Here is a 27,614-nt window from a genome sequence, read left to right on the forward strand (position 1 = left end):
ACTTGTCTTCTACATATTCGTATTTATAGACGTAGACAAGGACTTCTCTCAACCTTGGTTGAAGAAACATCTTTCTGGAGTGTGCAGCAGACAATGAAGAAACACATAAGTGGTCAAAGGGCTGGGAATAAGAGACTCTGTGTTCGCTCCTGAATGGGATGTCTAAATAGAACCCCACCACCACCAAAGAGAATGTGAGAGCTGGAGGATGGAAGGGGTCCAGTCTTCTGGATCTAACCCGGATATTGCAGTCATGAACTCACAGCACCGTGTTCACTGGCACAAATACCTGTGCAAGATCAAGTCAGTCAAGATCCCAGTATAGATGGGGGAAAGGGTTGCCGGTCCCCACGCCTTACTGAGGAGCTACTAGCAGTGGGTAGCTGCTGAGAGGGAGAAGCTTCCTTTGTTGCAGATGTGACCACTAGTGGACTTTCCGTGTTCCAGTGGACGGCTCCACACCTCAGCATATGTGCAGGGAATACTAACCGATCTTAATGGGTTATTAGAAACAAAAGCAAAACCACAAAATTAGAAGGAGAGTATTTTGAGGCAGTTGGAAGGGATGGGGTAGATATGATTGTGTATCATATTTCTTTGTATACATGTAAGAAATTCTCAAAAATAAAGGAAAAAATGTAAAAGAAGATGGCAACGCACAGAGAAATGTTTTGCTGACGTACTAATCTCTCCACTGTAATTTCTCCACTCCAAGAAACAAAAAATAATAAACTATAGTAAATAATAAGTAACAGTAATAATTATTGTTAAATGATAAACAAAAATAATAAAGCATTTAAATAATAGTTTTATCATAAATATACATGGTAAAGCTGAAGGCCTATGACAGATTAATTTATATTGACTCAATTTGTAAAGTCAGTGAATTTCAAACTCAACTAACTTAAGCTTTGGACAAACAGATCCTAAATTTTACATTAAATTAAATAATTAAAACTAAACAGTATAATTATAAAGAAAAGTAAAAATGGCATGCTTACTCTATGTGAAATCAGGACTCTGTGTGTGTGTGTGTGTGTGTGTGTGTGTGTGTGTGCGTGTGCGTGTGCATGTGCGTGTGCATATGTGCATGTGTGTAAAGAAAAGTAAAAAGTAAAATAAAAGAAAAATCAGTATTGTCAATGCTAAGCTATACTAGCCTTATTTATGTATGTAGAAATAGTAAAAGTCAACTATGTCAGGGAAGTGATAACTTCCACATAAGAGCACGCCAAGAAAGAAGTTGATTATCCCTATTTTCCCCCCTGGAAGAAAATATATTACTCTGAATTCTTTTTTTTCCATGTTTTTTTGCTTTAACAGTGTGCATTGCTACCAAATAATAGTTTTTAAAATATGTACTTGTCATTTTGCTATATATATGTATTTATAAGCATACATATTGTGTACATGTATATGTACATATACACATGTATAAGTGTGTTTAAAATACATATATATGTGGGTATTTGCATATATGTGTATATATAAATAGGAGACATATTTAAATAAATGTCAAAAACAGTAAGTTGCAAAAGGACAAGTGTATATTTTTAAAGCAGTTTAATGTCAGCCCAGGCAAAATAGCATGGCTTGTTTAAAAGAAAGGAAGGGCTAACGAGATGGTTTAGCAGGCAAAGGTGCTCAACCAATGATGGGGCAACGTTGGGTCGGTCTGTACCTTTGTAAAATCAGAGACCTCGCCATGGGAGGAGATGCAGAATTACCATCCCCCGCTCTCCTTGCCGCTCCTTGTTTTCCTGTCTTCAATGTCTCTGTTCTTCTCCTGTGCACTATTACATTTCCCTCTGGTTTTTGTTGTTGTTTTGTTTTGTTTTGTTTTTGCACTTACCACAAACTTCACCTTTTAGTTTCATGCAGATGCCCCTTCTGAATGAAAATGGTGTTCAGTGAGAGAAGCAGGCACCCACGGCAGCCTAAGCATGCCTGGAGTGTGCAGACTCCGGATGACCACTTATAAACCCTGAGATTTCTGAGTGCCTTTTCCAATCCAACAGACTTCCAGCGTTTGTGTGATGCACAGCAGTCCTTGCTCTTTTTGGAAAGAACTGGAAATTGTACCTATAAAACAAATGACCTTACTCTATAAACCCACGTCTTAGCATTTATAAAATGTTTAAAATCTGGGGCTAACTCTGCCTGCTGCTTCTCTGGGATTGTCCTTTTCAAATGCAGACAGTCCCGCTGTCCTTTACACTCTAGGCTTATTCTGACTTCTGCTTTCCCAGGCTATTCAGAAGGTAATTTCTTGGCTGTAGGCTTAAGGTTACTGTGTAATTCAAATGCTGATTTCTGTACCCCACTGCCCCATATTTGGTTGCAATCCTTGTTCTGAGAATCTCCTGTCTCAGTGTTATGTAAACGCTGCTCCTGAATTGTTCCCTGCTATGGCAATAAAGCAGCTTACAGCCAATTGCTGAGCAGAGGAGAGAGGAAAAGGACTTCCTGCCAGCCTCGGGAGGAGGAGTTAGAGGAGGAAGTATGGGGATTGAGCTGAGGGAAAATGTCTTGGTGGCATCAGGAGATAGAGCTGGGACAGGAAAAGCTACAAAGTGCAAGTATCACTGGGAGGAAACCAGATTAGCTTAGAGGGTTAAGAATAAAGTAATAACTGCTCAGTTCTTGTGCTGGTGAAGCTTGTTAAAATAATATAATAGTCTCAATTATGTGTGTGATAGCCGGGGTAAGAGATAAACACAGCTTTATAAAAAATAACTTTAACACCTGGCCTCTCCAGATGAGGTGTTTTCTATTCATTTAAGGACAGGGCAAGCTGAGCGTTGAGGAGCATGCCTTTAACTCCAGCACTTGGGAGGCAGAGGCAGGAGTTTGAGGCCAGCCTGGCTGACATACTGAGTTCCAGGACAGCCAAAGCTATGTAAAGAGACTCTGTCTCAAAATAAAATAAAATAATTCAAAATCATAAAAGAAAAATAAAAGCAAAAAGAGCAGGATAAGTGCCAATGTAGCACAGCATTTTTATAAGCTACACATCTCAGTCACTCTAAACCCACTATTTCAAGAACATTCTCTCTGGCCAGCTCCTCTTCAAAGTGGAAAACAGTAAGAACCCCCCACTCCCATCCCAACAAGCGTTGACCCTGACTATTGTTTCACGGGCCATGCACAGACCCAGACTCACATATATTATGTGAGGCTGAGCCTTGGTTTTAAGCCCAGATTTGTGTAGGTATGGGTCCATAGTGTTCCCATAAGAACCGCTGTAAGAATAACCAAAGGTGTGGGCAGAAGAAACAGACAGCCATTGCAGAGGTCCATGGCTACTAACTTGTGGCTTTGAGGAAGTTGCTGGCCCTAACAGCTCTGAGATGAATTCCATAACATTATTCCCACCCATGTTTCCTTTAGCTGTTGTAACTCTATTAGTACTCCCTAAGCACTCAAATATTAAAGAGCACAAGAGAGACTGTTGTGGTCTCTAGTACTACTACCCAGCGTCAATGGGATTGGACAAGTCAGTGGAACTATTGAATGGCAAAAGCACTTCCTGTTTATACAACAAATTACTTTTAAAAGATTTATGTTCTATTTTTAAATCACGTGTACATGCCTGCCTATGAGTGGGTATGTGCATGTGAGTGCAGATGCCTGGGGAAGCCAGAAGAGGGCATCATATTCCATGGAGCTCAAGTTACAAGCAGCTGCCCAGTATGGGTGCTGGGAACCTATCTGGGTCCTCTGCTCAAGAGAACTATTTCATTGTTCTTTTAACTGCTGAGCTCTCTCTTGAGCCCCCATCAATGAATTCTGACAGCTTTATCATTCCATTATGACTGTTCGTAACCAAATACAGTAATTATGTTTTTGTCTTGTGTGTGAATAAGATTCTGCCTGCCTCATCTCTAAGTGTTTGCATATCTCAATTGGAGTCCCAGCTTATGTGGTAATAGAAAGGGGGCCCTGAAAATAACGTGGGGCCTTTCCACCCACCCCACCCCACCCCCACCCCATGGGGAAGCTGGGCTGCTTTGTCAGGCTTCAATGGGAGAGGAGGATACATTTGGTCCTGCTGTGACTTGAGATGTCATGGTGCGTTGGTGCCCCTTGGAGGCCTCCCCTTCTCTAGGAGGAAGAGAAGGTAGTAGGGGGAAGAGGCATGGGGGTGGGACCAGGAGGGGAGGAGGGAAGGGGCTGGGATCAGGCTGTAAAGTGAACAAATAAATAAATAAAGGGAAAAAGAGGGGTAAAAAGAGAAAAGAGTATGGGTCCCGGTATCATGGTCAGTCTCATGCTTCTTGGCAATTAAGGATTTTTGAGAACTCTGAGATGTCTGTCTCAATGCCAGACTTCTCATTTGTGCTGCTAGCATGGAAGGAAGATTTTTAATATTTTGTTGATTTGTTTATTTATTTATCTATTTTGTTTGTTTGTTTGAGACAGGGTTTCTCTGTGTAGCCTTGGCTGTCCTGGACTCACTCTGTGGAGAGGGCTGGCCTCAAGTTCAGAGAGGACCACCCACCTCTGCCTCCCAAGTGCTAGCATTAAAGGCGTGCACCACCACTGCCTGGGTTTTGACTTGAAGAAGTTTTAAGGGGCTAAGTTGTTTTGTTTTGTTTAGTTTTCTATTTCCATGAAAGGAAATGTTTTAAATTATTTTGTCCCTGGAAGTTTACTGAATACTCAAAATCCACATTAATTTTAGTTGGCCTCTTTACCACTCATCAGCTATCTCTGCTTGTTTCTGTTTCCTTCCACGGGCTTTTTAAATTTGGATTGTTTTAACAGGGAAATGGTGTGCATTCCCTTGAAAATAAGACACTTAGCAATTGGCATCAGCAACGGCGTCATTTTCTGTTTATAACTTGTGGCCTTGACTCATTCTAAATAATGATCAAGAAAGGATACAGAGAAAAATAAGTTTCCTCTTTCATGGAATGGCATGTTGTCTTTTTGTATTTAGTAATTATTTTTTGAGTTTTATTAAATTTATGTGTAGTTTTGGTCAATATAATACTATATAACCATAATACTACTTTCTACTGGTGCTAATAAAAATAAATAAGAATTAAATTTTTTAAAAAAATCACAAAAGCCATAGGTCAGAGAAAATATTTTAATTGAAATTTCAGTTTATATACATAATATATATAATGACATAGCATAATAATGTTAATAAAATAGTTTTAAGTATATATATAAAAGTATAAACATTAGCAAAAATTCAGAGGAGAACAAAGGAACAGAATTCTGTCTGAGTCTAAAGAGAAGAAATAATACTATTTTCTAAAAAGTTAAGTTCAAAGACTCATGAACTGGCAAGTAGTCACCTCTAATCCTTTGGTGTGTAGATACTCAGACATGGTACCAATGTTTCTATTTTGATTTCTATTTCTATTCTCTATTCTGCTCCTATTTTCATTTGCATAAATCCCATCAGCCCCATGAAAAGTGTGGTTGACATAGTAACTTGCTTATAGGAAGTTGAGATGAAGCTGTGGAAGCCCTTTAATGTCCTCCTGCTCTCTCTCTCTCTCTCTCTCTCTCTCTCTCTCTCTCTCTCTCTCTCTCTCTCTCTCTATCTCTCTTTGAGAAAAGCCATGCAGAAGGCCTCATATTCTGAGCAAACTGAGGGATGTCTCTGGCCATTAACCAGCAGAAAGGCAATTCAGCCAGCAAAGACATGCTGGAGCTGAGGCAGCCTTGGCAAGCCTGGCTCTCAGGTGAGAACAGAGCCCTGCCTCACCTTTTGTGACAGAATGGGTTTTAAATCCAGAGACACACCAAGATAATAAATAGTTGTTAAGATTAGGGAAAATTTGTTATACAAAAATAGTTAGCTAATACTATATTAGTATCATCAGATGGCTATTACTTTTAGAATCTACTGGGTGTATCTAAGAGCAATACACAGAGCTGGGCATGGTAATACACACATTTAGTCCCAGAACTCAGGAAGCAGAGGCAAGTGGATCTCTGAGTTCAAGGCCAGCCTGGTTTACAAAGTGAGTCTAGGACAGCCAGGGCTACACAGAGAAACCCTGTCTCAGAAAAGAAAAAGAAAAAGTAATAGGCAGGTCTTTTTTTTTTTTTTTGTCATGACATTAATTTCTGATAAATATGAACTTATACCATTTTGCAGTTATTAAAATTTCTGAGAAAATATTTTAAGGGGCAGTGATATGTTTCTGGGGGTAATAATTTTCTTAAATTATTGTAAGTAAAACGTAGCGAATAGAATCCCGGTTCTGGGTGATAGTGAAAGCTGTTAAGAGAGGATGGGATCTAGAAGGCCCCCTTTTCTGTATGAAGCATGGATTAATCCAGCCTCAGAGGCACACAGCTGCAGTGACTCTACCAACGGAGAAACTGAGAACTCAGAGTTGATTACTCCCACCCCTTATTTAACCCTCAACCTTGCCAGGTGAGATGCCATCCAGACAGAACCGTGAAGGAGCCCACTGACCATGAGCTGTGATGGAGCGCATCCAGCATCTCTCCAGCCCACTTAGACATGGCTGGGCTGTCATTACATTACGTCAACAGCTCAAAGTAGACCTGAGGATGTCACACTCTCTCCATCACGCAAGCACAGGACATAGGTTCAATCTCAGGTCTCTGACTTAAGCCTTGTCCTCTTAATTGTTTCCTTTCCATAAAGCAAATGGGGAAAAAAAATAAATGGGTATTCTGCTACACTCACATTATATCAGCTACTTGATCATTTAGTTTGGTAAGACTTTTTGTTGTCGTCCTTTCTACCTATGAATGACATAAATATATTTCCTATACCAACAATCTTATTAGGATTCTAATTTCTTACTGTGATGAAATACACATTTTATAAAATTTACCATTTTAACCCTTTTTGAGTGTAGAGTTTTGTGACAGCACGTTTGGATTGCTGTGCAACCCCCACCGTTCATTTCCAGCACTTCTGTATCTTATCAACAGAAATTTCATACCCATCAAGCAATGTAACTCTGTAGTCCCTGCTTCTCCCAGTTTCCCATCACCACCGACTCCAGGCACTTCACGTAAGGGAACTCACAAAGCATCTATCCTTTCCTGGCTGCTTTGCTTAGCTCAGTGTAACGTCTTAAAAGTTCACCGTCTCAGAATCTCCTTTGCCTTAAGTCTAAATAGTCTCCCACTATCACGTGCCCATTATATGTCGCTTATGTGGTCACTTCCTGTCATAGTCTACCATAACAAAAACATGAGGACAGGGTCGTCGGTAAACAACAGATATTGCTTCTCATTTTTCTTGAGTCCATGATCAAGATACTAGCAGATCTGGCAGATGGTTACGGACTCAGTTGTTCAGTTCACAAACAGGTAGAGCATTCTTGCTAGGTTCTCATATGGTAGAGTTGGGAAAGGCTCCGCCCCCCCTCCTTAATGTATGTGTGTGTTGGGAGGAGGGCTCATGCCACAGAGCACATAGAGATCACAGGACAGTCTAAGGAGTTGGTTCTCTCATCGTTATGTGGGTTCTGGGCATAGAGTTCAAGCTATCATGCTTGCATGGCAAGTGCTCTCTCGCCCCCTCTCCACCTTCCCTCTCCCTTTCTCCCATCTCTCCTTTTCTTGTTCTCAAAGTCACTAATCTTACAATGGTTCTGCCTCCTATTACCCTCCATCATATAGGTTGCTAGAGTCAGCATACGAACTTGGGTTGTAACAAAATCATCCAGACCACACTGTCAGTAGTCACTCGGGTTGAGTTCTTACTTTCAACTTTGGACATACATACATACGTGTGTGTGTGTGCATGTACATGTGTGTGTGTGTGTGTGTACATATAGATGTGTCATGGACTTCTTGGGTTATGTGGCAATTTTTTTCTTTTAAAGACCGTGTCTCACTATGTATCCCAGGTTGGACCCTAACTTGTAATCCCCCTGCCTCAGCTCCTAGGTGCTGAGTGACTGAAGTGCACTACAGTGTCCAGGTCTCTGTTTCATTCTTTTGAGGAACTGCTCCACCATTTTTTATACTGGCCGTACTATCTGCCACTCGACGTGGTGTTCAGAATCTTCTAACAAGGAAGTACAAGTGGAAAAACAAGTGATGGATGACATAAAAATGAGCGAAGCAGACAATTAGCTCCTAATTATGGAGTCTCAGAGCCCAAAGGGCCTCTACAGCCCTTCATCAGTTTACGTGTTCATCCTGTATATGTCAAGATAATGCTTGGTAGTTTAAGATGAAGATGATTGGACTCCCCTGAATCAAACATCCCCTGAAGGGTTACTTCACACCCTGGATGATGCTGTCCAGGAGGAAGAAGGACATCATCCATTCTTTAAGTTTTTAACCCCGTAACTACCACAAGCAGACCTCGATACGGCAATCCATCTATTTACTCATGATCTGGAGTCACCGGGCTGGAAGCACACTGCATTTCAATCGTTTTCTTTCTACTTAATCTCTATAGGAGGAATGAATTAGCTTTATCAAACTATGTAGCTTGGTAAATGATGGCAATTAGAATGTTTATGGGGTCACCATCTAAAAACAAAACAGCTTAAATATAATTGCATATCTTTTACAGAAACTTGACATTTAGCCATGCCCACCTACATTTTTTTTTTATTGTTAATTGTTTTCCATGGTGTTGGCCAATTTTTGATGTTATTCTATAAGGGGCAATGAATGTTTACACAAAAAAGTGGCTTCTGTTTCCAGTCAGAAATGTGTAGGAGCCATAAATGATAATGAGGATGCATAGTACATGAGAATATTCTAACCACAAAGGGAATTATTTTTTTTCTAAGTGCAGCTGAGGGGTTTGGTTGGTGCCTAGGTTAGAGCAGGTAGAGTTAAGGGTTTATCTGATGAACTTAAGCACCCTGGTGCCTCTTCTCTTCCTGTGACGGCTGGTGAGCATCCCAGACAAACAGCAGGCACACATCTTAGTTTTCTTGGCTCTGCAGAACCTTTGAGATCGATCAAACACCAAGAAACCATTTCAAATTGTTAGGGGCCTCAGATCTCTCCTGTGAGCTCATGTGTCTGAGCACTTGGTCCCCAGCTGGCACTGCAATCTGGGAAGATTGTAGAACCTTTGGCCCGTGAGGTCTAGCTATAAACGGTCACTGGAGGCAGGCCTTCAAAATTGTATTAAATTCAGGTTCTGGCCCAAGCACTCTGCTTTTGAGTCTGGTTCCCATAAAGAAGGACCCCACATATTCCCAGCCCCTCAAAGATGTCCCATCTTGCCTTCCTTGCCATGATAGATGGTACTTTCTGAAGCCAGAAGTCACGGGGAACCTTTCTGTTTCTTAAGGTTTTTTGTTTGCTGTGATGGGAACAATAAGTAATCCAGTTGCCTCAACGGTCCTTTTCACCCAGGGCCTCACAGTTACAAGTTACCCTGCCACCAGGAGCCAGTCCAGCAAGACCATCGCTATGCTGATTTTTCCCAAGGAGCAGGAGAACAGGTACATTTTACGCTGGCCCAAACTGCAGCACTGGGAACGTGTGATTTCTACTAGGCTTTCTAAATACTTAGAATAGTTTGTCTGTTTTAAGCTCCAAGGTTCCTCAGCTGAAAATAGTTGATCTTGCCCACACTTTCCATTTTCAAAGGAAGAAACCAATGCCGAAAGATTGGGAAGTAGAGACAGAACTGAGAAAAGTGGAGCATATTGAGACGAAACCTCAGTATTCTTTGTCCTGTAGCCTGCCTGTTATAACAGTCTTAATTTTCGACATGATGTGGAAGCATATGTATACCTCCTTAGACCGACAGATGAACAGACAGACAGACAGACAGAAAGATGTTCTACACAGGAAGATATTTAAGATAATGGGAAAATCATTTTACATATCTGATATTTGGGGTTATTTCAAGTGGAGTAAGAGGGATTTTATTTATTTATTTATTTATTTATTTATTTATTTATGGTGTTTGAGACAAGTTTTTGTTTGCTGTGTAAACCCTGGCTGTCCTGGAACTTGCTTTGTAGACCAGGCTGGCCTCGAGAGCTGCCCACCTCTGCTTCTGGCATGCTGCAATTAAAGGCGTGCACCACCAAGCCCAGCTCACTTACTTATTTACTTACTTATTTATTGAAACAGGGTGTCATTATGTACACCAGGCTGTCCTCTAAGGCACTAAGTAGCCGAGCCTGGCTCCCAGGCTCCTGCTGGAGATTCCTAAAGATCAGATTATAAACATGTATGGTAAGAACCATCCTTTGGTAACCATTTATACATAGACAGGGAGCACATTTCTAGTGATGGACTTCAGGTGACCCTTTGCTTCTGTGGAAGCCTTTAGCACACCCAGACTCCCATCAGAAAGTGCAGATGGAGGAGAGGGCATGACGCAAGCAAGGGGGAGGGGCTGAAGACAAGAACTTTGTTCCTTAATTTTCCAGTTCAACTCAAGTTGTCCACCACTTATGGTATGTTCTCTACATGGTGACTATTTTTCAAGGTGCCAGGCAAAGAAACACATTAGAAGTATACAACTTTGCTTCAAGGTGCCTGAAATCCGGTGAGGGAGTAGGATTTTAATAGCTATGTGTTTAATTGTAAATACCTCAGAAAATCTCTCGGGGGTGATGGATCACTTCCCAATACTATAATCATGTAACCCACAGGAAGGGATAGGTAGCATCTCAGAGCGCCAACCCCGCCCCACTGAACCTGACAACTTTTTTATGGCCAGGAGTACTGTAAACAGTTTACCACAGCTGGCCCAGCCTCTGTCCTTCCCAGGCGGGCCACACTATTTTTAGCTTAGACTGAATAAATCTTCCCATACCACTCTTTGCCAATGTTCCAGCTGTTTGATGGTTGCTTTCTTCAATATTCTTATTAACCCCTATGCAGCAAATTCAAAAAGTTCTATGACATTCTCTGGTTTGTTCTACAAAACTACAGCAAAAACCTTTACGTTTTGTAACAAGCTATCGCCATTTCACATTAGCATCATCTTAATGCATAAGAAGAAAACGACAGAAAATTTAGAGAACACCGGGCGGGGGGGGGGGGGAATGGGCTCTGTTCGCTCTGGAATCTAACTGATGCCTTTGCCAGAAGCAAAGCACGAGTTCCAACATGTTCACCAACTGCTGGGCGCATCTTTCCCTTCCTAGCCATAACTCCACGGCTTTCTAGGAATCTCACCAGAAGCTCCATTATAGGGACGGGACATGTAATAAACTCCCTATGCACCCAGTGGCTTCTGGCTTTCCTTTTCCTATCATAATTCCATTTATGGCACCTCTGGATACCTGCCACCCCGCCACATATCAAACAATAAAGAGAAGGAAAAGAAGTTTTCTTAGTGACATTTTGAGAAGTAACTTGAGTGTCGCCGAAGGCTAACACTGAAGGCTAAGACAACTGGCTACTCTAGACCAGGGGTTCTCAACCTCCCGAATGCTGTGACCCTTTAATACAGTTCCTCAGGTTGTGGGTGACTCCCAACCATAAAATTATTTTCATTGCTACTTCATAACTGTAATTTTGCTACTGTTATGAGTCACAGTGTAGCTATCTGATACTCAGGATATCTGATATGCGACTCCTGTGAAAAACTCACCCAACCCCCAAAGGGGCTGTGACCCACAGGTTGAGAAGCACTGCTTACTCACACTTGCTGAGATCTTTCTCATAGTCTCTTTTGGGAAGCACACACTCCTACTTAAGTATGTCGTACATTTTTCTAAGTGCCTCTCTTTCTCTTAACTCTTAACATAGGCTTAGCGTGTGTAAAATATATTTCTTAAAACCATCAATTCTCCTTCACAAACTGGCTAGTTTGGGGATTCTTTACAGCGCTGTAACAACTACAATCCTTGAATGGTCTGGGCAAAAGGCTCTGAAAGTCCAGGCTAATTCTTCGGGCTTCTGAAGGTGGCAGTGTGGAGCTAGCTTTGTCCCTGTGTCCTGGTGACTGGCAGGAGGGAAGTATCAGCCATGCTGAGTCAGCTCTTAACAGCAGGTATCCCCAAAACCACATCCAACCATGTCCACTTACAAAAGGCATGTTTGTAGGCGGGGGTCTTGGGAGCGTAGTTTCAAACCCGGGCACGTGTATGAAATGAACAGGTTAGGGGAGTTCTTATCAGAAAGGAATGTGAGAGTGGATACTGCACAGACAGCAGTCTCAGTCGCTGGAGTTCTAATTTTCAACATCATTTGTGGGCGTGTGTATGTCTTTAGATGCCAGAGAGAGATGGGTACCTGAAGAGGCCAGAAGAGGCCAGGTAGGACCCCCTGGAGTTGGAGTTACAGGTGACTGAGAGTAGATCAAACTAGATGCTGGGAGTGGATCTTGGGTCCTCTGTAAGAACAGCAAGCTCTCTTAACTCCGAGCTCTCTCTCCAGCCTTTTTCTATTTCAGATAATCAACGTCTTCAAATTACCCATAGCTTCAAGAGAGAAAGCAGTCTCAACCTCACTGGGCACTTGTTCCGTGCCTGACATAATCCTAGGTTCTTTGCATCTTTGCCTTAGGGACTAATTATTAAATATATTTACTGATAAAGAAACTGAAGGGGAGTGGTTGACCATATTGATGGTTAGTGGTGGATCTTTCTTTTAAACCCAGATCTGCTGAACCACAAAGCCCCTTTTAAGCAGTATTATCTGGGGTAAAAATATGCACTTATCACTTCAAGTAAATGTAGCAACCTTCTGTGTGGCTAAAACTATATATGATAAAATATGTGTTGATGTGGAATGATACTCAAGATGTATTATAAGAGTTTTGAATTGATAGTTATTTGTTTAATGGATAGTTATTTGTTTAGTTTATAGTTATTATACAATTGAAAAGTAATAAAATAATACAGGGCTAGAAAGTTAGTCTTGTTCAATTTTGACTTTCAGTGTCTCCATTCTTCTTCCTAGAGAAACTGTGACATATTTCCCCATTTTCCTCTCAGAAATATTCTATGAATTTAACACACACACACACACACACACACACACACACACACACACACACACACTTTTTTTCTCTTGGAAAGCCACTTTTTGAAAATTTAAAACAAAGTCTCATGCAGTCCAGGCTGGCCTCCAGCTCCCTATACAGTGGAGAAGACAGGTGGGCTACAGTCAGGAGGAAGGGTCTCTGTCTACTTAGCTATGCTTTCCAAGAGTTGTATCTGGCAGTCAGGCTGATACGGAGGTTCACGGTAAAAAGTTACTTAAAGGAACAAAAGCTAGCTCAAGATGACTTTTGCTCTTGATCTTGAAGATTCTATAGCTCTGCAAATCCTGGTGTTCTAGACAGTCAGTGTCACGCTGCAGGCTCTGCACAATAAGTGACCATGTGGTTTCTTCAGAGCACTTCATTTTACACATTGTGTTGTCTAAGGAAAGATGGCAAGAAGAAAAATGTCTCTACATGTTGTTGGTAACTGACATAATTTTGTTTTCCAAATATTTTCCATAGATTGGTTAAATCTCCAAGTTCAAAACACATGGATATGTAAAACTAGATTCCGTCCTTCCTTCCTTCCTTCCTTCCTTCCTTCCTTCCTTCCTTCCTTCCTTTTCTTCTTCTTCTTCTTCTTCTTCTTCTTCTTCTTCTTCTTCTTCTTCTTCTTCTTCTTCTTCCTCCTCCTCCTCCTCCTCCTCCTCCTCCTCCTCCTCCTCCTCCTTTTTAAATTGAGACTCAAAGGCCCTAGAGTGAGAAGGCTTACTTTTCATTGTTTACTCTCCAAATACTAATTTACCATGTGTATTGTTTTCTTAAAATGAAAGAATATAAAAACACATGTAAAAATAAAGCTTCTGTATATCTTTGATATTTGGATAACTATCTCAAAAACAAATACTAACATTTTTAAAGAAAATGAATTTAGGTCAACATACTTTCTTTTAAATTTTTGACAGTATTTTGTAGTTCTGTGTAGCCCTGGCTGTCCTGGACTCGCTTTGTAGACCAGGCTGGCCTTGAACTCACAGCGATCCGCCTGCCTCTGCCTCCTGAGTGCTGGGATTAAGGCGTGCACCACCATGCCTGGCATGTTTTGTAATTCTTAAGGAGCATCATTTTCAACAGTATTTGCTTTATTTATTAAACTGCCCAACACTTCCACTTCCCCACTGAAAGGAAATATCCTGTTATGATGGAAATATAGAATAAAGCTTGGCTACCCTCTGCTGGGCTTAGTTTGAATAAAAACATATTTCAAGTGTGGAAATTTTCTTATAACCAGCCTTAAAGTTATAATAAAAGATATTTAACAATAACAAAAGATTAGACCCCACCATCCTTATCTCATGCCTAGGAAAATACAACCTCAAATGGCCAAGTGTCTTGGTTGAAACACAGGGAGCTCTGCTGCTCAGTCTTGCTTTCCTTACTACAATGCTGGCTTCATAATGGCCACTTATAAACATTTGTATTCATCAAATTTGCTCTTAAGAGGAGATGATCTATGGCTTGGGGAAAAAAAAGGAAATATAAGAGGAGCGATTGTGATTCTTATAGACTTATGATGAATGCTTTTTTTTTTTCAGATTTAGAAATTCAATTTAGAGTTGGTTGGAATTTCTAGAAGCAGTCAGCCCTGATGGAGAACAGAAGGAGAAAGTAAAGAGGAGAGTTTTCTTGAGGGATGGGAAGGTAAGTCTGTTCCTGGGTAGGGGACAGCTTAAAAACAAACCAACAACAACAGCAAAGCTGAGAGTGCAGAGAATAGAAGACTCTTTCAGAAGAAGTCTGTGGGAAGATGGTGTTGGGGAGATGGAGAAAGGGGAATTAATTTTGTTTTTAAGCTTCTTGACTGTTTTCTCACTGAAAGCTAATAAAGTTTAATATCTAGTCAGGAGAAGTTGGCAAACAGTATATAGTTGCATAATTCTAAAACTTTCAGTTAACACTGTCATCAGGGTTTCTTCTTAATTCATCATACTTTTGAAAAACTTCTTCTTCGATGGGCAGTGGCGGTGGTGCACATCTTTAATCCCAGCACTCTGGAGGCACAGACAGGATCTCTGTGAATCTGAGGCTAGCCTGGTCTACAGAACCAGTTCCAGGACATCCAGGGCTACACACAGAGAGAAACCCTGTTTCAAAACAAAACGAAATTGTTCTAGATGATGTTATTATTTTTGAAAAGCACAGGCAACTTGCTCTTTTACCTGTGAGTTCAAAGAACCCTTTATCTAACCAGAGTAACAGTTTAATTTGGAACTGAACTTGCCCAGTGCCTGAAAACATGGGTGACAGCAGTCTTCATGTGGACAGTGGTTCAGGATTATGTATGACATCTTGTGTGACTCTTGAAAATAGCACATAGGGAATGTAAGTGAAGTGATACCACATGTGCTGGACCCCAGGTTTCCCTGAGTGCAAAAGTCCTGGGACAAACAGGCATACAAAAACCTTCCATGAATGTAAACTTCTAGGGCGACTACTCAAGTATTACATGTAGCATAATCACTGTCAAATAGAAATAGGAAAATAACTGGAATTCAGATTTCAGCTCTAAGCAATAAAGCTGATAATAACTGACAAATGAGTCCACTGCTTCTGGAGCCTGTACTGATAACCACATTGCCACGCGTGGATTCAGGTCTGGTGGTGTCCTCTGGTTCTAGCAGGAAGATGCCATATAATGCTCAGGCCTTTCATTGCATAATTGGTCCCCAACAGGGACTGTCTTAGGACCCTCAGCCTGAGACTGGGGTTGTTGCTCTTGGCAGTGTGTATGAGATCATGCACCTGCTGCCTTACCAGAAGAGAATTCCAGCTTGCTTTGGAGCACACCATCCCTTTTGCAGGTCCAGTGTCTTTTTCCATTTTTAAAGTTCCTGCCAGAGCTGAGGACTTTTCTTTAAATGTGTTTTTATTCTCTGTGCTTTATTTAGCATGTGAGAGTCACTCAGAGTCTCAGAGTGGTATTGTGTGTGTGTGTGTGTATGTGTGTGTGCGCATCTGTGTGCAGATAGCCATAGTGGTGCACACACTGAGGCCAGAGAAGCATATCAAGTGTGCTTTGTCACTCTCCACCATATTTCCCTGAGACAGGCTCTACCTAGAGCTAGACTTGTGAGCAGTAAGTCCTAGCAATTTCCCTGTCGCCACCTCCTGGTAAAGTTTCAGAGTTTTTTAAGGGGCAGATTTCTGGGCTGGGCTTTAGCTGGTTGTATGCTAGGACATTTTACACACACAAACCCAGTTTTCAGTTTCATCCCCTGAGATCTTGAGTTGATATGCCTTTGGTGTGTCCCAAAAGTCTGCTTTATGAATGTCACCCCAAAAGATTCTGAGGCATTGAGAGTAAGATTTTGGGGGCTTGGGGGCTTGTCTGGTTTGGAAATGATTGGTGACATAGGTACCAGTATGTCTGCCTCTATGTATTTATTATTAAGGTATGGCTACCTGAACGCAAATGCACATACAACACACACACACACACACACACACACACACACACACACACACACACACTCCACCCTGAGTGACTCTCATATGCTAACTACAGCTCAGAGACACAAACCACACATATTTATTATATTTATTATTATGAATTAGAAAGTGATCAATATCCTTTAATATACGTCAATAGATCTATAGGACAATTAGCATATTCTATTTTCCTATAGTTCTATTTTTTTTTCTTGCATTCAATTAGATCAACAAAACCATTGTGGTCCCTGGCTCTGGGTACTTGGCAGACTGGCACAGAAGCTGGCCAGACCCTTGGTGAAAGCATGAAGTCACTGAACTTGAGCATCAAGGTGTCCCTGGGGAGGGACCAGTTCAGAATCAGAGGGATGGGCTGCTTCAGCATCACTGGTTCCAAGGCAGTGAGGACATGGTGGAAGGTGGTGTCTGCCCTGTTGGAGCTACTCAACAGCAACTCAGAACCTCAGCACATGTACTAGGTCTATCACAGGAGGAAGAGGAGGAGGAGGAGGAGGAGGAGGAGGAAGAGGAGGAAGAGGAGGAAGAAGAGGAGGAGTTGTTGACTGGTCTCTGCGGGAGGGCAAGACAAGGCTTTCTCAGGAAAGCAGTCTCAGGCTGGAAGCATCCTGGAGGCGCAAGCTGCTGTTGCCAGTTTTCACACACACACACACACACACACACACACACACACACACACACACACACATGCATCACTTGTGAACACTTGTACTTGCACACACTGTCAACATTCACCCTCAGACCAGAGGAAGTCTCAACCATCCCTCTGGGCCTCATTCAGGTAAGGCTGTGCCAATTCCCATGAGTCTGAGGCACCGGTGGTGTTGATCTGGCCAGGCCTTGTCAAACAATACACGTTCATGCAGGACTCCATCTAGTCTCTATTCACACCCTCACCCAGGGCTGACTCCATCCATTCCTTCCACATTCACTCAGGGCTTCCCTGACTCCCTGGAGGGACACATATATAGAAATGCTCTGTTTCTTAGACGTCTGAGTTCATGATGGGAGATCCGCACATGCTGGGATTGCAATAGCTGCCATTTTTGTATAAAAATGTAGTGGATGTAAACATGCTTTTGTTTTGATCCCAAGTATGGGATGGGGAATAGACTTGTGAGAGAGCAGGTGATGTTTATCCACTTAGAAGTCGAAACACTTTGGGAGGGGGGTGTGGTTTTTTCCAGCTGAAACACATCCTAGTACAGACTCTGAGAGAAGATATATATATGAGCCCCAAAACAGGAGGCTGGGGCTTTTGGGGTCTTGGTATTGTTTGGCTGTTCATCGCTCCACTTCCAAAGGCTCCCGGCTCCGGCTGCTGTTCCGGGTTCCAGGAGCAACTTTGTTGGAATTGCTGGTCTGCTGACATCCTGCCAACTATGCCAGGGGAAACGCTCCCAGGAACTGAATTCCAAAAGGTCTACTTCTCCTGTTCCTATAAACTTCCTTTCTCTCCTATCTAGGTTAGGTGGGTAGGAAGGGAGGTAGAAGCATTTAAAGAACCCCAAATAAAGTAGGTTTGGAAAAGGTGAAGCCTACATAAAAATATTTATATCTATAATTTTATAGAATATAAGTCATATTTTATGTGCTCAGTACTGCTAGGGACAGAGATACCAGGCACTCAAATAGATGCTCACATCGCTGTGAGAACTCTGTTGTTGCTGCCTAGTAGAGACCCACTCATTAACTATGTAAATCTACAACAGAAGATAATGTGCAAATCCTCCCAGCTTGAGCAATATTTTTGCTGTTGTCCTTATTCTGTTTTTCAGGTTTCTCTCTGTAGAACTGGCTGTCCCCAGGACAGCCACTCTGTAGACAAGTCTAAGTTCAACATCTGCCTCTGTCTCCTAGGGCACTGTCAGCACAAGGTTATTACGTAATTGAAATGTTGATTTCTGTTACCCACCCTCCCAACATCTGGTTGCAGTCTTGTTCTGAGAATCTCCTTCCTCGGTGCTGTGTCAGCTCTGCTCCCTGACTGTGCCCTGCTATGACAATACAGCAGCTTATAACCTATCACTGGGCAGGGGAGAACACAGGGCTGGGCTTCCTGCCAGCCAGAAGAGGAAGCCGGGGATTCAGCCACCAGAGAGGGGACATGCTGAGGAGCTGGAGCTACAAAGTGCAAGTATCCCTGGCATAGAATAGAGTAATAACTGCTCGGTTATTATGTTGTGAAGCTTATTAATAAACAAATACAAAAGTCTTAATTATTTGTGTGATAGCCGGGTTAAGAGAGAAACTGAGAAACAAACACAATTTTATAAAAGTAAATTTAACAGGCACAGCATAAATATAATACAATACAATGCTTCCTGTTGGGGGCATTTAATTTCCTTTGGCCAGGTAGAGTCTACACCATGCCCTCTATGGGGCCAGCCTGAGACCCGGCAGCTACAATTCCTTATGGATTTACATTTCTTGGGTTTTTCACCCTTCTTTTGATCCCACAATGGCTTCCAACTTTTTATTTAAAGAAAACATATTTGTACAAACTCACCACAGATTACCTCCTTTCTAAAGTTTTCCCTGCCACCCCTCTTTATAAAAAAATCCCCCATGTATATTTATCATAGCATCAATAGCATTTTGATTACACTTAACAGCTTCCATGTCTTGCAATCTCTTGAGTTCAACCATGTACCCCATTGGTGCTTTTGAATTCAAAAGCCTAGCAATGTGCTTGGCTTATGACTTGGTCTGTGCTGGTTGACTGGTTTAATTATTAACAACAATCTCTTTCGGTCTTCAGGGTTTGGTGTGGCAAATACACATTCACCTTCCACACTGCATGTGCTTGGCAAATGTTTGAATAAACCAATTAATGAGCCCATGTTTTCCTTAATTACCCAAATATATCACTATAGTGCAACTACATAACATTTATATACAATTAATTGCATATGATAACAGTCCTTTCCCTTAACTTCATTGTTGTCTGGCTTCAAACTACCTTGGGCAACACAGCCCTCCATTTGTTGCCTTTGGACCCACTAATTGCTTTCCGAGTTTGTTGTGGCTTTTTTTAAAATTTCGTAATCATCAGGAAAATGTCAGAATAGCAAATCTTTGAAAGCTCTAGGGTTAATAAAACACAAGTTGCCCCGTCACGGAGGCTGCGATGAAGCATGAACACACTAACTGTCGGAAGCGCACCTAAATCGTGCCTTCTCCCTTTAACCTAGAGTGAAGTCTGGAAGACCAGTTACTTTCAGCCAGAGCAGGACAGTGGATTTTTGCCCAAAAGAGAAATGGTCTCTCCGGCGTCAACTCCCTTATTTATGTGGCCCAATTAAAACCCAGGACTCCGGGTGCATCCCCGCCCGCCAACCCCCCTCCGTCATCACTTCCGCCCGGCCTTCCTGGACTGCCTTCTGCCTCCGGACTGTTTACGGCCTGCCGGGGAGGCCGAGTGGCGGCCGGATGAGTGCGGCGCGGACGCGGACGCTGAGGGTGCCAGGGCGTCACGGCTACGCCGCCGAGTTCTCCCCGTACCTGCCGGGCCGCCTGGCCTGCGCGGCAGCGCAGCACTACGGCATCGCGGGTGAGCGCACGCGCGGGGACGCGCTTCCGGGGCGATTGAGCTCTTGCGCACTGGGCGGTGCCGCCCGCCGCCTCCAGGGGGCGACCGAGGTCGAGCCTCGCTGCTTGGGCACCTGTTCCCGCATAGTTTGTCTGTTCCCTTCTGCCCTTCGAAAGCGGAGGCAACAGAATCACGAGTTCAAAGCCACCCTCTACTGAAACGTAGGGGAGACTCTGACCCTATCTTGAAAAAAGACTAGGAAATTCTGGGCTATCTTTCTGTTGTCTCGTGGAAAACAGATACATTGCAAAGATGTCTAGACGCCCAAGCCGTTTATTTAAGCCATTTATTTTATTAACCCATCTGTTATTTACGGGCTGGGACAAAGTGTCGCAAGCCTTTGCATAACACCCACCATCTGTAGTATTTGTTTTGTCTACTGTGGGGAAAAATATGATTTCTGAATATTGGTAATAAATAACTTATTTTCTTTGATCATTAGTGCTTTGGGCTTACACGGTCGGGTTTACAGTCTTTGTCCACAGTTAGGAGGAAGGCTTATATCTTTTATAAAGGTTTCTTATAAGGAGCTGGTATATTTGGGAGTTGTTTTCTAGACATTTTTTGTGTCTGAGAACCATGGCATGCCTGGTGCCTACTAAGGTCAGAAGAGGAGGTTTGAAGACGGTGTTGGGTCCTGTTATCGATGGTTGTTAGCCACCAAGTAGGTGCTGGGACCAGAAACTGGGTCCAATGCGAGCAGCCAGAGCTTATAAGGGGTGACTCTGGTGACAGTTGAGTGTGTGTGCCAGCTTAATAATTAGTCATCTTACCTTGCAGAGTTCAGTCGCAGACTCACTTTGACCAGATATTAGTAGAGTGTGGCGTGGGGGAGAGAAAGAGACATTAGTCTTTTAGCAAGAATAATTACTTGATGGCAGATATCTGAACTTGACTGTTGTCAACGCTTAGCAAAAGAGTAGATGATATTTGAACACGTGCTTTGTCTCAACACGCTGTAGTGGATGTGTTTTACTCGGGTCAGCAAGGCAGGCTCACAGTCTTAGGAGTCCATAGCCTGAGCCTCCCTCCCCTGTCGGTGGAGGTGTTAGCACCAACTTGAAAGGTCTGCGTGCCTAGCGCCTGGCCTGGTTTGAGTTAACATTGTGGGATTTTTCCCCTGTGGTGGTGTTTGGATTCCAGTCAGGCCAGATGGTAAGTTGAGTATTTAACTGCTGATGTATACTATGTAGCTTCTGATCCCTTCGTATACGTGGTTCCCTTATCTTATGGGAGATTTGAGGCAGTTGGCTGGGAGGCATAGGCAGGCATATTGCTGTGAGTTCAAGGCCAACCTGGTCTACAAAGCAAGTCCAGGACAGCCGGGGCTACACAGAGAAACCCTGTCTCGGGAAAAAAAAAATTTTTTTTTTTTTTTAGGTAGTTAAAGCTGGTCCACAAAGCTTAACATTTCATCCTAGATATCTCCCAGAAGATTCAGCAATATGACCTTGGTTTTTTTTTTCCCCCTTTAGGCTGTGGAACCCTGTTAGTATTGGATCAAAGTGAATCTGGACTCCAGATTTTCAGAAGGTAAGGTGATTGTATTTTCTAATGCTGTGAGAAGACACTGTGATCAAGGCAACTTATGAAAGAAAGAGTTTAATTTGGACTTACGGTCTTAGAGGGATAGAGTCCATGATGGCAGAGCTAGGGCAGGGCTACAGGAACAGCTGAGGGCTCACACCCTCTTCCACAAGTGGGAGGAGAGAGATGCATGCTGGGAATGGGGCAGCCCCAGAGCCTGCCCTCAGTGACACATTCCTTCTAAAAATACCACCTCTCCTAACCCTTCCCAAACAGTTCTATCAACTGGGGACTGGGTATTCAAACATATGAGCTATGGGGGCTAATGTCTCCAAACTACTATGGCGGCTCTAATTATGAAGCAAGCATACACATACTCTCAACCACTGTCAAGTCTTAATACAGTTACTCTTTGAATATCTGGAGCTAGTAGGTCTTGATTTATGATATAAAAGAAACTTCAGCATTGGTATAATATAGAAAGTATTCTTGCTAATTATGATTATGCCATGTTCTCAAGGTTATGAGTGCCCATCTATAAATTATACACCTTAAAGTCAGAACAGTGAGCTAACTAGTACACTCTGTGACATTGCTTCGTTCGCTTTACCTAAGCAAGAGCTCCTGCCAGGCTTGTGTGGGTTACCCAGTTTCCCTTCTCTCTGTACTGCCTTCCATGTTGATGGACTCATAGCACTCCTATTGGGACTAGTCAAAGGCAGAGAAAAGAGATTCTGTTAGAAAGTGACTAACCGTTCATGGCTCAGGTGAAGGATTTATGCAGTAAGTAGCATACAGCTCTGGTGAAGGATTTATGGGAGTGTTTAAAATGATTTGTCTCAGTATTTTGACGTGCATACTGAGTGAGGCACAGGCAACAGCCAGCGGAGGTGTGACAGCGTGTCCTCAGCAGATGGCGTCATACCAGTGGCCTGCAAACCCTTTTTTACTATAGCTTTCCCAGTCTCCCTGCACTTCCCGGGCCGCACTTCCAGCCTTTCTGAACCCGCTGCGCCTTCTGTGACGAACCTGCTTCACTTAGCTCTCGTAGTTTTTAAGGCCATATGAGATAGTGCGTTACCATATGTGAGCCTCTAGAGCAGGGAACAGTAACGTAAGTCCACCTGAGATTGTTCCGCAGAGCGGGTGTTCTCTTTTCTGGTGCAGCTTTGACTGGAATGACGGCTTGTTCGACGTCACGTGGAGCGAAAACAATGAACACGTCCTTGTCACCTGCAGCGGTGACGGCTCACTGCAGCTCTGGGACACCGCCAAAGCCACGGGGCCCCTGCAGGTCTATAAAGAGCACACCCAGGAGGTATGGTGGGACTCCCTCAGGGAGGGCTGCTCTTCTTTCTTGCTCTTTGCTTGATGAACCCTTTGGGAAGGAACACAGGGAAATGTTTTCAGGGGACAGGTCAAGCCTTAGTGTTTCTTGTCCTCAGTACATGTCACTTATTATGCTATTATTCAGACATAAAGTGCTTCTCGGCCTAAGACGAGAAAAGGCCAGTCTCTTTATTAGGCAATAAAAGTGCCTCTAGCAGTGTCCTGTGGCACTGTTGCTCCACAGAGCACCAAGGCTTTCATCATGCCCTTTGAACATGCCTGCCATACTGGGCCTGAAGGGAGGGTGGGCGGACTGTTCGCAGGCTCTCTCACGATCGTCCTTAGCTTCAGTGAGACTCAATAGGTTCAAGCCGCAGCATCAAGTACCAAGTAGGAGGCTGAGTTCACTAAAGGACATTAAGGATTTATTGTTTAAAAAAAATGTGTGTGTGTGTGTGTGTGTGTGTGTGTGTGTGTGTATGCAAAAGTGAGTGCAGGTATCCATGTCAGCTAGAGGTATCAGGTTTTCCCAAAGAACTAGAGTTACAGACATCTGTCAGTCACCTAGTGTGTATGTTGTGAACTGAGCTTGGGTCTTCTGCAAAAGCAGTAAGTGCTCTTAACTGCTGAACCATCGCTCCAGCCCCATAAAGGAAATCTAAATCTATATATGGCTTTTGTGTCTTGATATCTCTGTCTCTGTCTCTAGCTCTGTCTGTCTGTCTCGCCTCTCACCTTTACCCCGCCCCCTGTGTGTGTGTGTGTGTAATATGGGGTACAAGAAGTAGTTTATACTTTGGAAGTACCAAAATGCAAGACACTCTTTTGGTGTCTTACCTTAAATGTTTTAACCTCAGTGTAGAAATGGAAGTTTCAGATGAAGACTTGTATGTGTGCTTCCCTACTCTGGCTCACCGGAGGCCTTCAACGAGTGTTCATTATATAGAAGATCGTTAGCGCCCTCTGATGAACATTATGTGATCATCCTATAACTAGTGCTAAAAATAATGAAAACTTGCCATTACTTTCTTGTGTTGGGATGGCTCCTTGAACAGTGTGGCTGTAAATTACCACGTCTTTTGGGAAATCACTGGGTAATGGCAACTGTGGTGAGGGAGGAACTTAGGTTTCAGGATGTTTAGTGATGGAATCTCTTCAGAGCAGCAAGTCCAAAGCCGGGACAGTGTGAAGTGCCACCATTCTTGTTATCCCATTGAGATGGGGACTCTTGTGGCCCAGGCTGGCCTGGGGACCGCTGTGCAGCTGAAAATGAGCTTGAGCTGGTGGCCTTCCTGCTTCCATGTCCCAAGGGCTAGGATTACAAGTGTGAACAATTACACCTTCCTTATTTTTGCTTTTTCTTAACACAATTTGTGTTGCAAATAATGTTTTTACTTTCTTTCTTTAAAACTGTTCTCAAATATTTTTCTTAAAATGGTGTTGCCTTTTATTAAGTGTTTATGTAAATGACAGGAGATAGCCAATAGATCATAAAGTAAAATCTAGCTACAGGAAACAGTGTGCTGCTTTAATGTTTTTCTTCAAGTTAACTCTAATAGCTATGTCATCTGTTCTAAAAGTAACAGTGACAAACTACCAGATTCACAGCTATAGACATTACATTTGTTTATAGTAGTCATGAGCTGTTGGGTTTACAGCTATAGACATTTATTTGTAATATTCAGGTGCCATCAGGGATTATATATATTGTAATTAATGCATAGATCATTTTTATATAACTAGTGGGCTCTATATATTCTCTAGGAAATTCTGTTTAGAATGTCCCTGATGGCTGATCACTCAATCTTTTTGTATGTTTCTATTTAAGGAGCTTCTATAGTGTACTAACTGTGGTCAGAAAATGGCTTCTCTTGTGCTCAGACCTGTTTTCTGTAGCAGAAACTCTTGCTTCACGCACCTTTCTCTGAAGAGGAAGAGCTACCTATGCTGATAGCACATACTATGCACCAGGCATGTATGAGACCTGTATGCTAATCCCCAGCAGTTTGGGGTCACGCAAGCAAACCGAATCACTTAGTCTAACTGGAGCATGCAGTGGTTGTGGTACCTTGGTGGGAGAGGAGTTGGGAAAGTGGACCCCATGTACAGTGCAGTCCTCTCTAACAGCGGATTACAGTGTCCACCTTAATCTGCTTTGGATGGTAGGACTGCACTACAGTTCAGACATCTGAAACTTCCAAATTTCAAAGGAGAAAAATATGCAAAGTACTTGTTTTATCGCGGTGGTTCTCACACTTTGCTGAACACTAAGCATTGCCCACGATGCATTAAAAATTTTCATGCTTAAGTCACGGTGTCTGGGGCTGGGGCAAGTTGTCAGGGCATTTAAAGAGTCCCAGAGGCTCCAGTGTCTAGCAGTGTTTGGAAATCACTGCTTTAACCTCATAGGCCTTCAGATCCAGTGATCTTGATGGAGATTATAATAGGCAAAATGTAAAAGTAAAGACTCTTTAATAGTTGTGCTGGTTACTCTTAACTCAACACAGCCCTGGACTCTCAACCACCCTGGAAGAGAGTCCGGTCCCATCCTCCACCCCCACCCCCACAGCAGGGCTCTCTGTGTAGCCCTGGCTGTCCTGGACTCACTTGGTAGACCAAGCTGGCCTGGAACTCACATTGATCCACCTGCCTCTTCGTCCCAAGCGCTGGATTAAAGGCGTGCGCCCCCACACCCGGCTGGAAGAGAGTCTGAATGAAGAATTACCCAGATCAGATTGGCCTGTTGAGGATTGTAGAGACTCCAGGCCCTGTGGGGCTGATCACAGGCAAGGGTCTGAGCAGCGCTGGAGAGGAGAGCAGCAAGCCCCACCGTGCACTTGTTCTCTCTTTACTCCTGACTTGACTACGATGTGATAGCTGCTTGGGGTCCTGCCTGGACTGCCCTTATATGATGGACGGTACCCCAGATTGTGAGTCTCCCCTTTTGCTTTTTGTCACAGCAATAGAGATGAAGCCAGAACAGTAGCTTTACCTTGTTCAGTTGTTATTCATATTCCATTTATCCAAACTCAAAACTTTTTTAAAAAAAAAATTCTATTAAATTTATTCATTTAACATCCCAATCACAGCCCCTCTCTCCTCTCCTCCTGGTCCCATCTTCCCCTCCTCTCTTCTCTTCTCTTCAAAAAAAGGGGACCCCCCTCCCCAACCTTACAAACCTTCCCTGGCACATCAAGTCACATCAGAGCTAAGCACATCGTCTTCCACTGAGGCGACGAGTCAGCACAGCTGGGGGAAAGTGATCCGGAAGCAGGCAACAGAGTCCGTGTCAGATATGACCCCTGCTCCACTTGCTAGGGGACCCACATGAAGACCAAGCTGCCCATCAGTTACGTATGTGTTGAGGACCTAGGTCCTGTCCGTGCCTGCTCTTTGGTTGGTGCTTCCGTCTCTGTAAGTCCCCATGGGCCCAGGTTAGTTGACTCTGTTGGTCTTCTTGAGGAGTTCTTGTCCCCTCCAGGACCTTCTATCCTCCCCCCATCTCTTTCACAAGACTCCCCAAGCTCCACCTAATGTCTGTGGGTCTCTGCATCTGTTTCTATCTGCTGCTGGGTGGAGCCTCTCAGAGGACAGTCATGCTAGGCTCCTGTCTGCAGGTATAACAGAACTGCATTAATGGTGTCAGGGCTTGGTTCTCTCCTACGGTGTGGGTCTCAGATTGGGCGAGTCATTGATTGGCCATTCCCTCATTCTCTGTTCCATCTTTATCCCTGTACATCCTGTAAGCAGGGTGAATTTGGCGTCAAAGGTTTTTGTGGGTGGCTTGGTGTCCCCCTTCCTCTCCCAGAAGTCTGGCCTGGCTAGGAGGTGGCCACTTCAGGCTCCATGTCCCCTGTAGCTGGGAGTCTCAGGTAGAGTCGCCCCATCTCCTCCCAGGAGCCCACCCTGTCTTCGGTGTCCAGCTCAAAACTTACTTTCTTTCTTTCTTTTCTTTTTTCTTTTTTTTACTTTTATTGAATGTCTATGATTTACACATCATGCACCAAAATCCCTCTCCTCCCCCCAGTAAAATAAAATAAACAGACAAACAAAATATCTTGTCACAGAAGCTGTCGTGTATCACGCAGTGTGGCCTTTTGTCCACATATGTTTACTTTCAAATGTTCATTGTTACAAGTCATGGGTCTGGTTTGAGGCCTACACTATCTTTATCGGATCCTCACTGGGACTGCTGCTGGATATCCCATTGTTGCCGTGTGTCAAGGAGATTCTTAATCTTTGAATCTACAGGTCCGGCCCCTTCGTGTGTTCCAATAGGTCATACATAGATGTTGGAGTGAGGTCGACTCAGAGCCCTGGATCAAGGCCTGCTCTCTGCTCTGTGTCATCATGGCAGGGCCAGTTTACCTGCTCCTGTGACCTCAGGACAGGGCCCTCTCTCCTGCTCCCCTGTCCTTAGGGCAGGGCCAGTTCTCTCCCTCCTGTGTCATCAAGGCAGGGCCAGCTGTTATCATGGCAGGGCCAGCTCTCCCCCTTCTGTGTCATCATGGCAAGGGCTGGCTCTTCTGCTCCCATGTCTTCAGGGCAGGACCCGCTCTCCTGCTCCCGTGTCCTCAGAGCAGGGCCAGTTCTCCAGTTCCTGTGTCTCCAGGGCTGGCTCACCTGCTCCCTCATCCTCAGGGCCAGCTCTCCTGCTCCTGTTCAATTTGTCAGATTGCTCCTGGTTGTCAAGGCCTGGATGGCCTCCTACTCCTGTGGGTACTGGATCTTGTGGGCCATCAAGCAGGTGGCAAGTGGAGGCCCCTCAAAGTCTTCGTTGAG

General features: G+C 43.5%; 1 protein-coding gene across 1 annotated transcript in view; it reads left to right on the forward strand.

Moving 5' to 3' along the window:
- The first annotated feature begins 19,720 nt into the window (after positions 1–19,720).
- PEX7 (peroxisomal biogenesis factor 7) overlaps positions 19,721–27,614 on the forward strand; it is a 59,061-nt gene continuing 51,167 nt past the window's right edge. Inside the window, exons 1-3 of the mRNA XM_084777582.1 lie at positions 19,721–19,937; positions 21,452–21,509; positions 22,671–22,821. Coding sequence (XP_084633708.1) covers positions 19,817–19,937; positions 21,452–21,509; positions 22,671–22,821 — 330 coding nt within the window. The 5' untranslated portion in view covers positions 19,721–19,816. The remainder of the gene's footprint in view (positions 19,938–21,451; positions 21,510–22,670; positions 22,822–27,614) is intronic.

The sequence above is a fragment of the Acomys minous genome (assembly GCF_964271855.1).
Source record: "Acomys minous genome assembly, chromosome: 3".
Classification (NCBI taxonomy): domain Eukaryota; kingdom Metazoa; phylum Chordata; class Mammalia; order Rodentia; family Muridae; genus Acomys; species Acomys minous.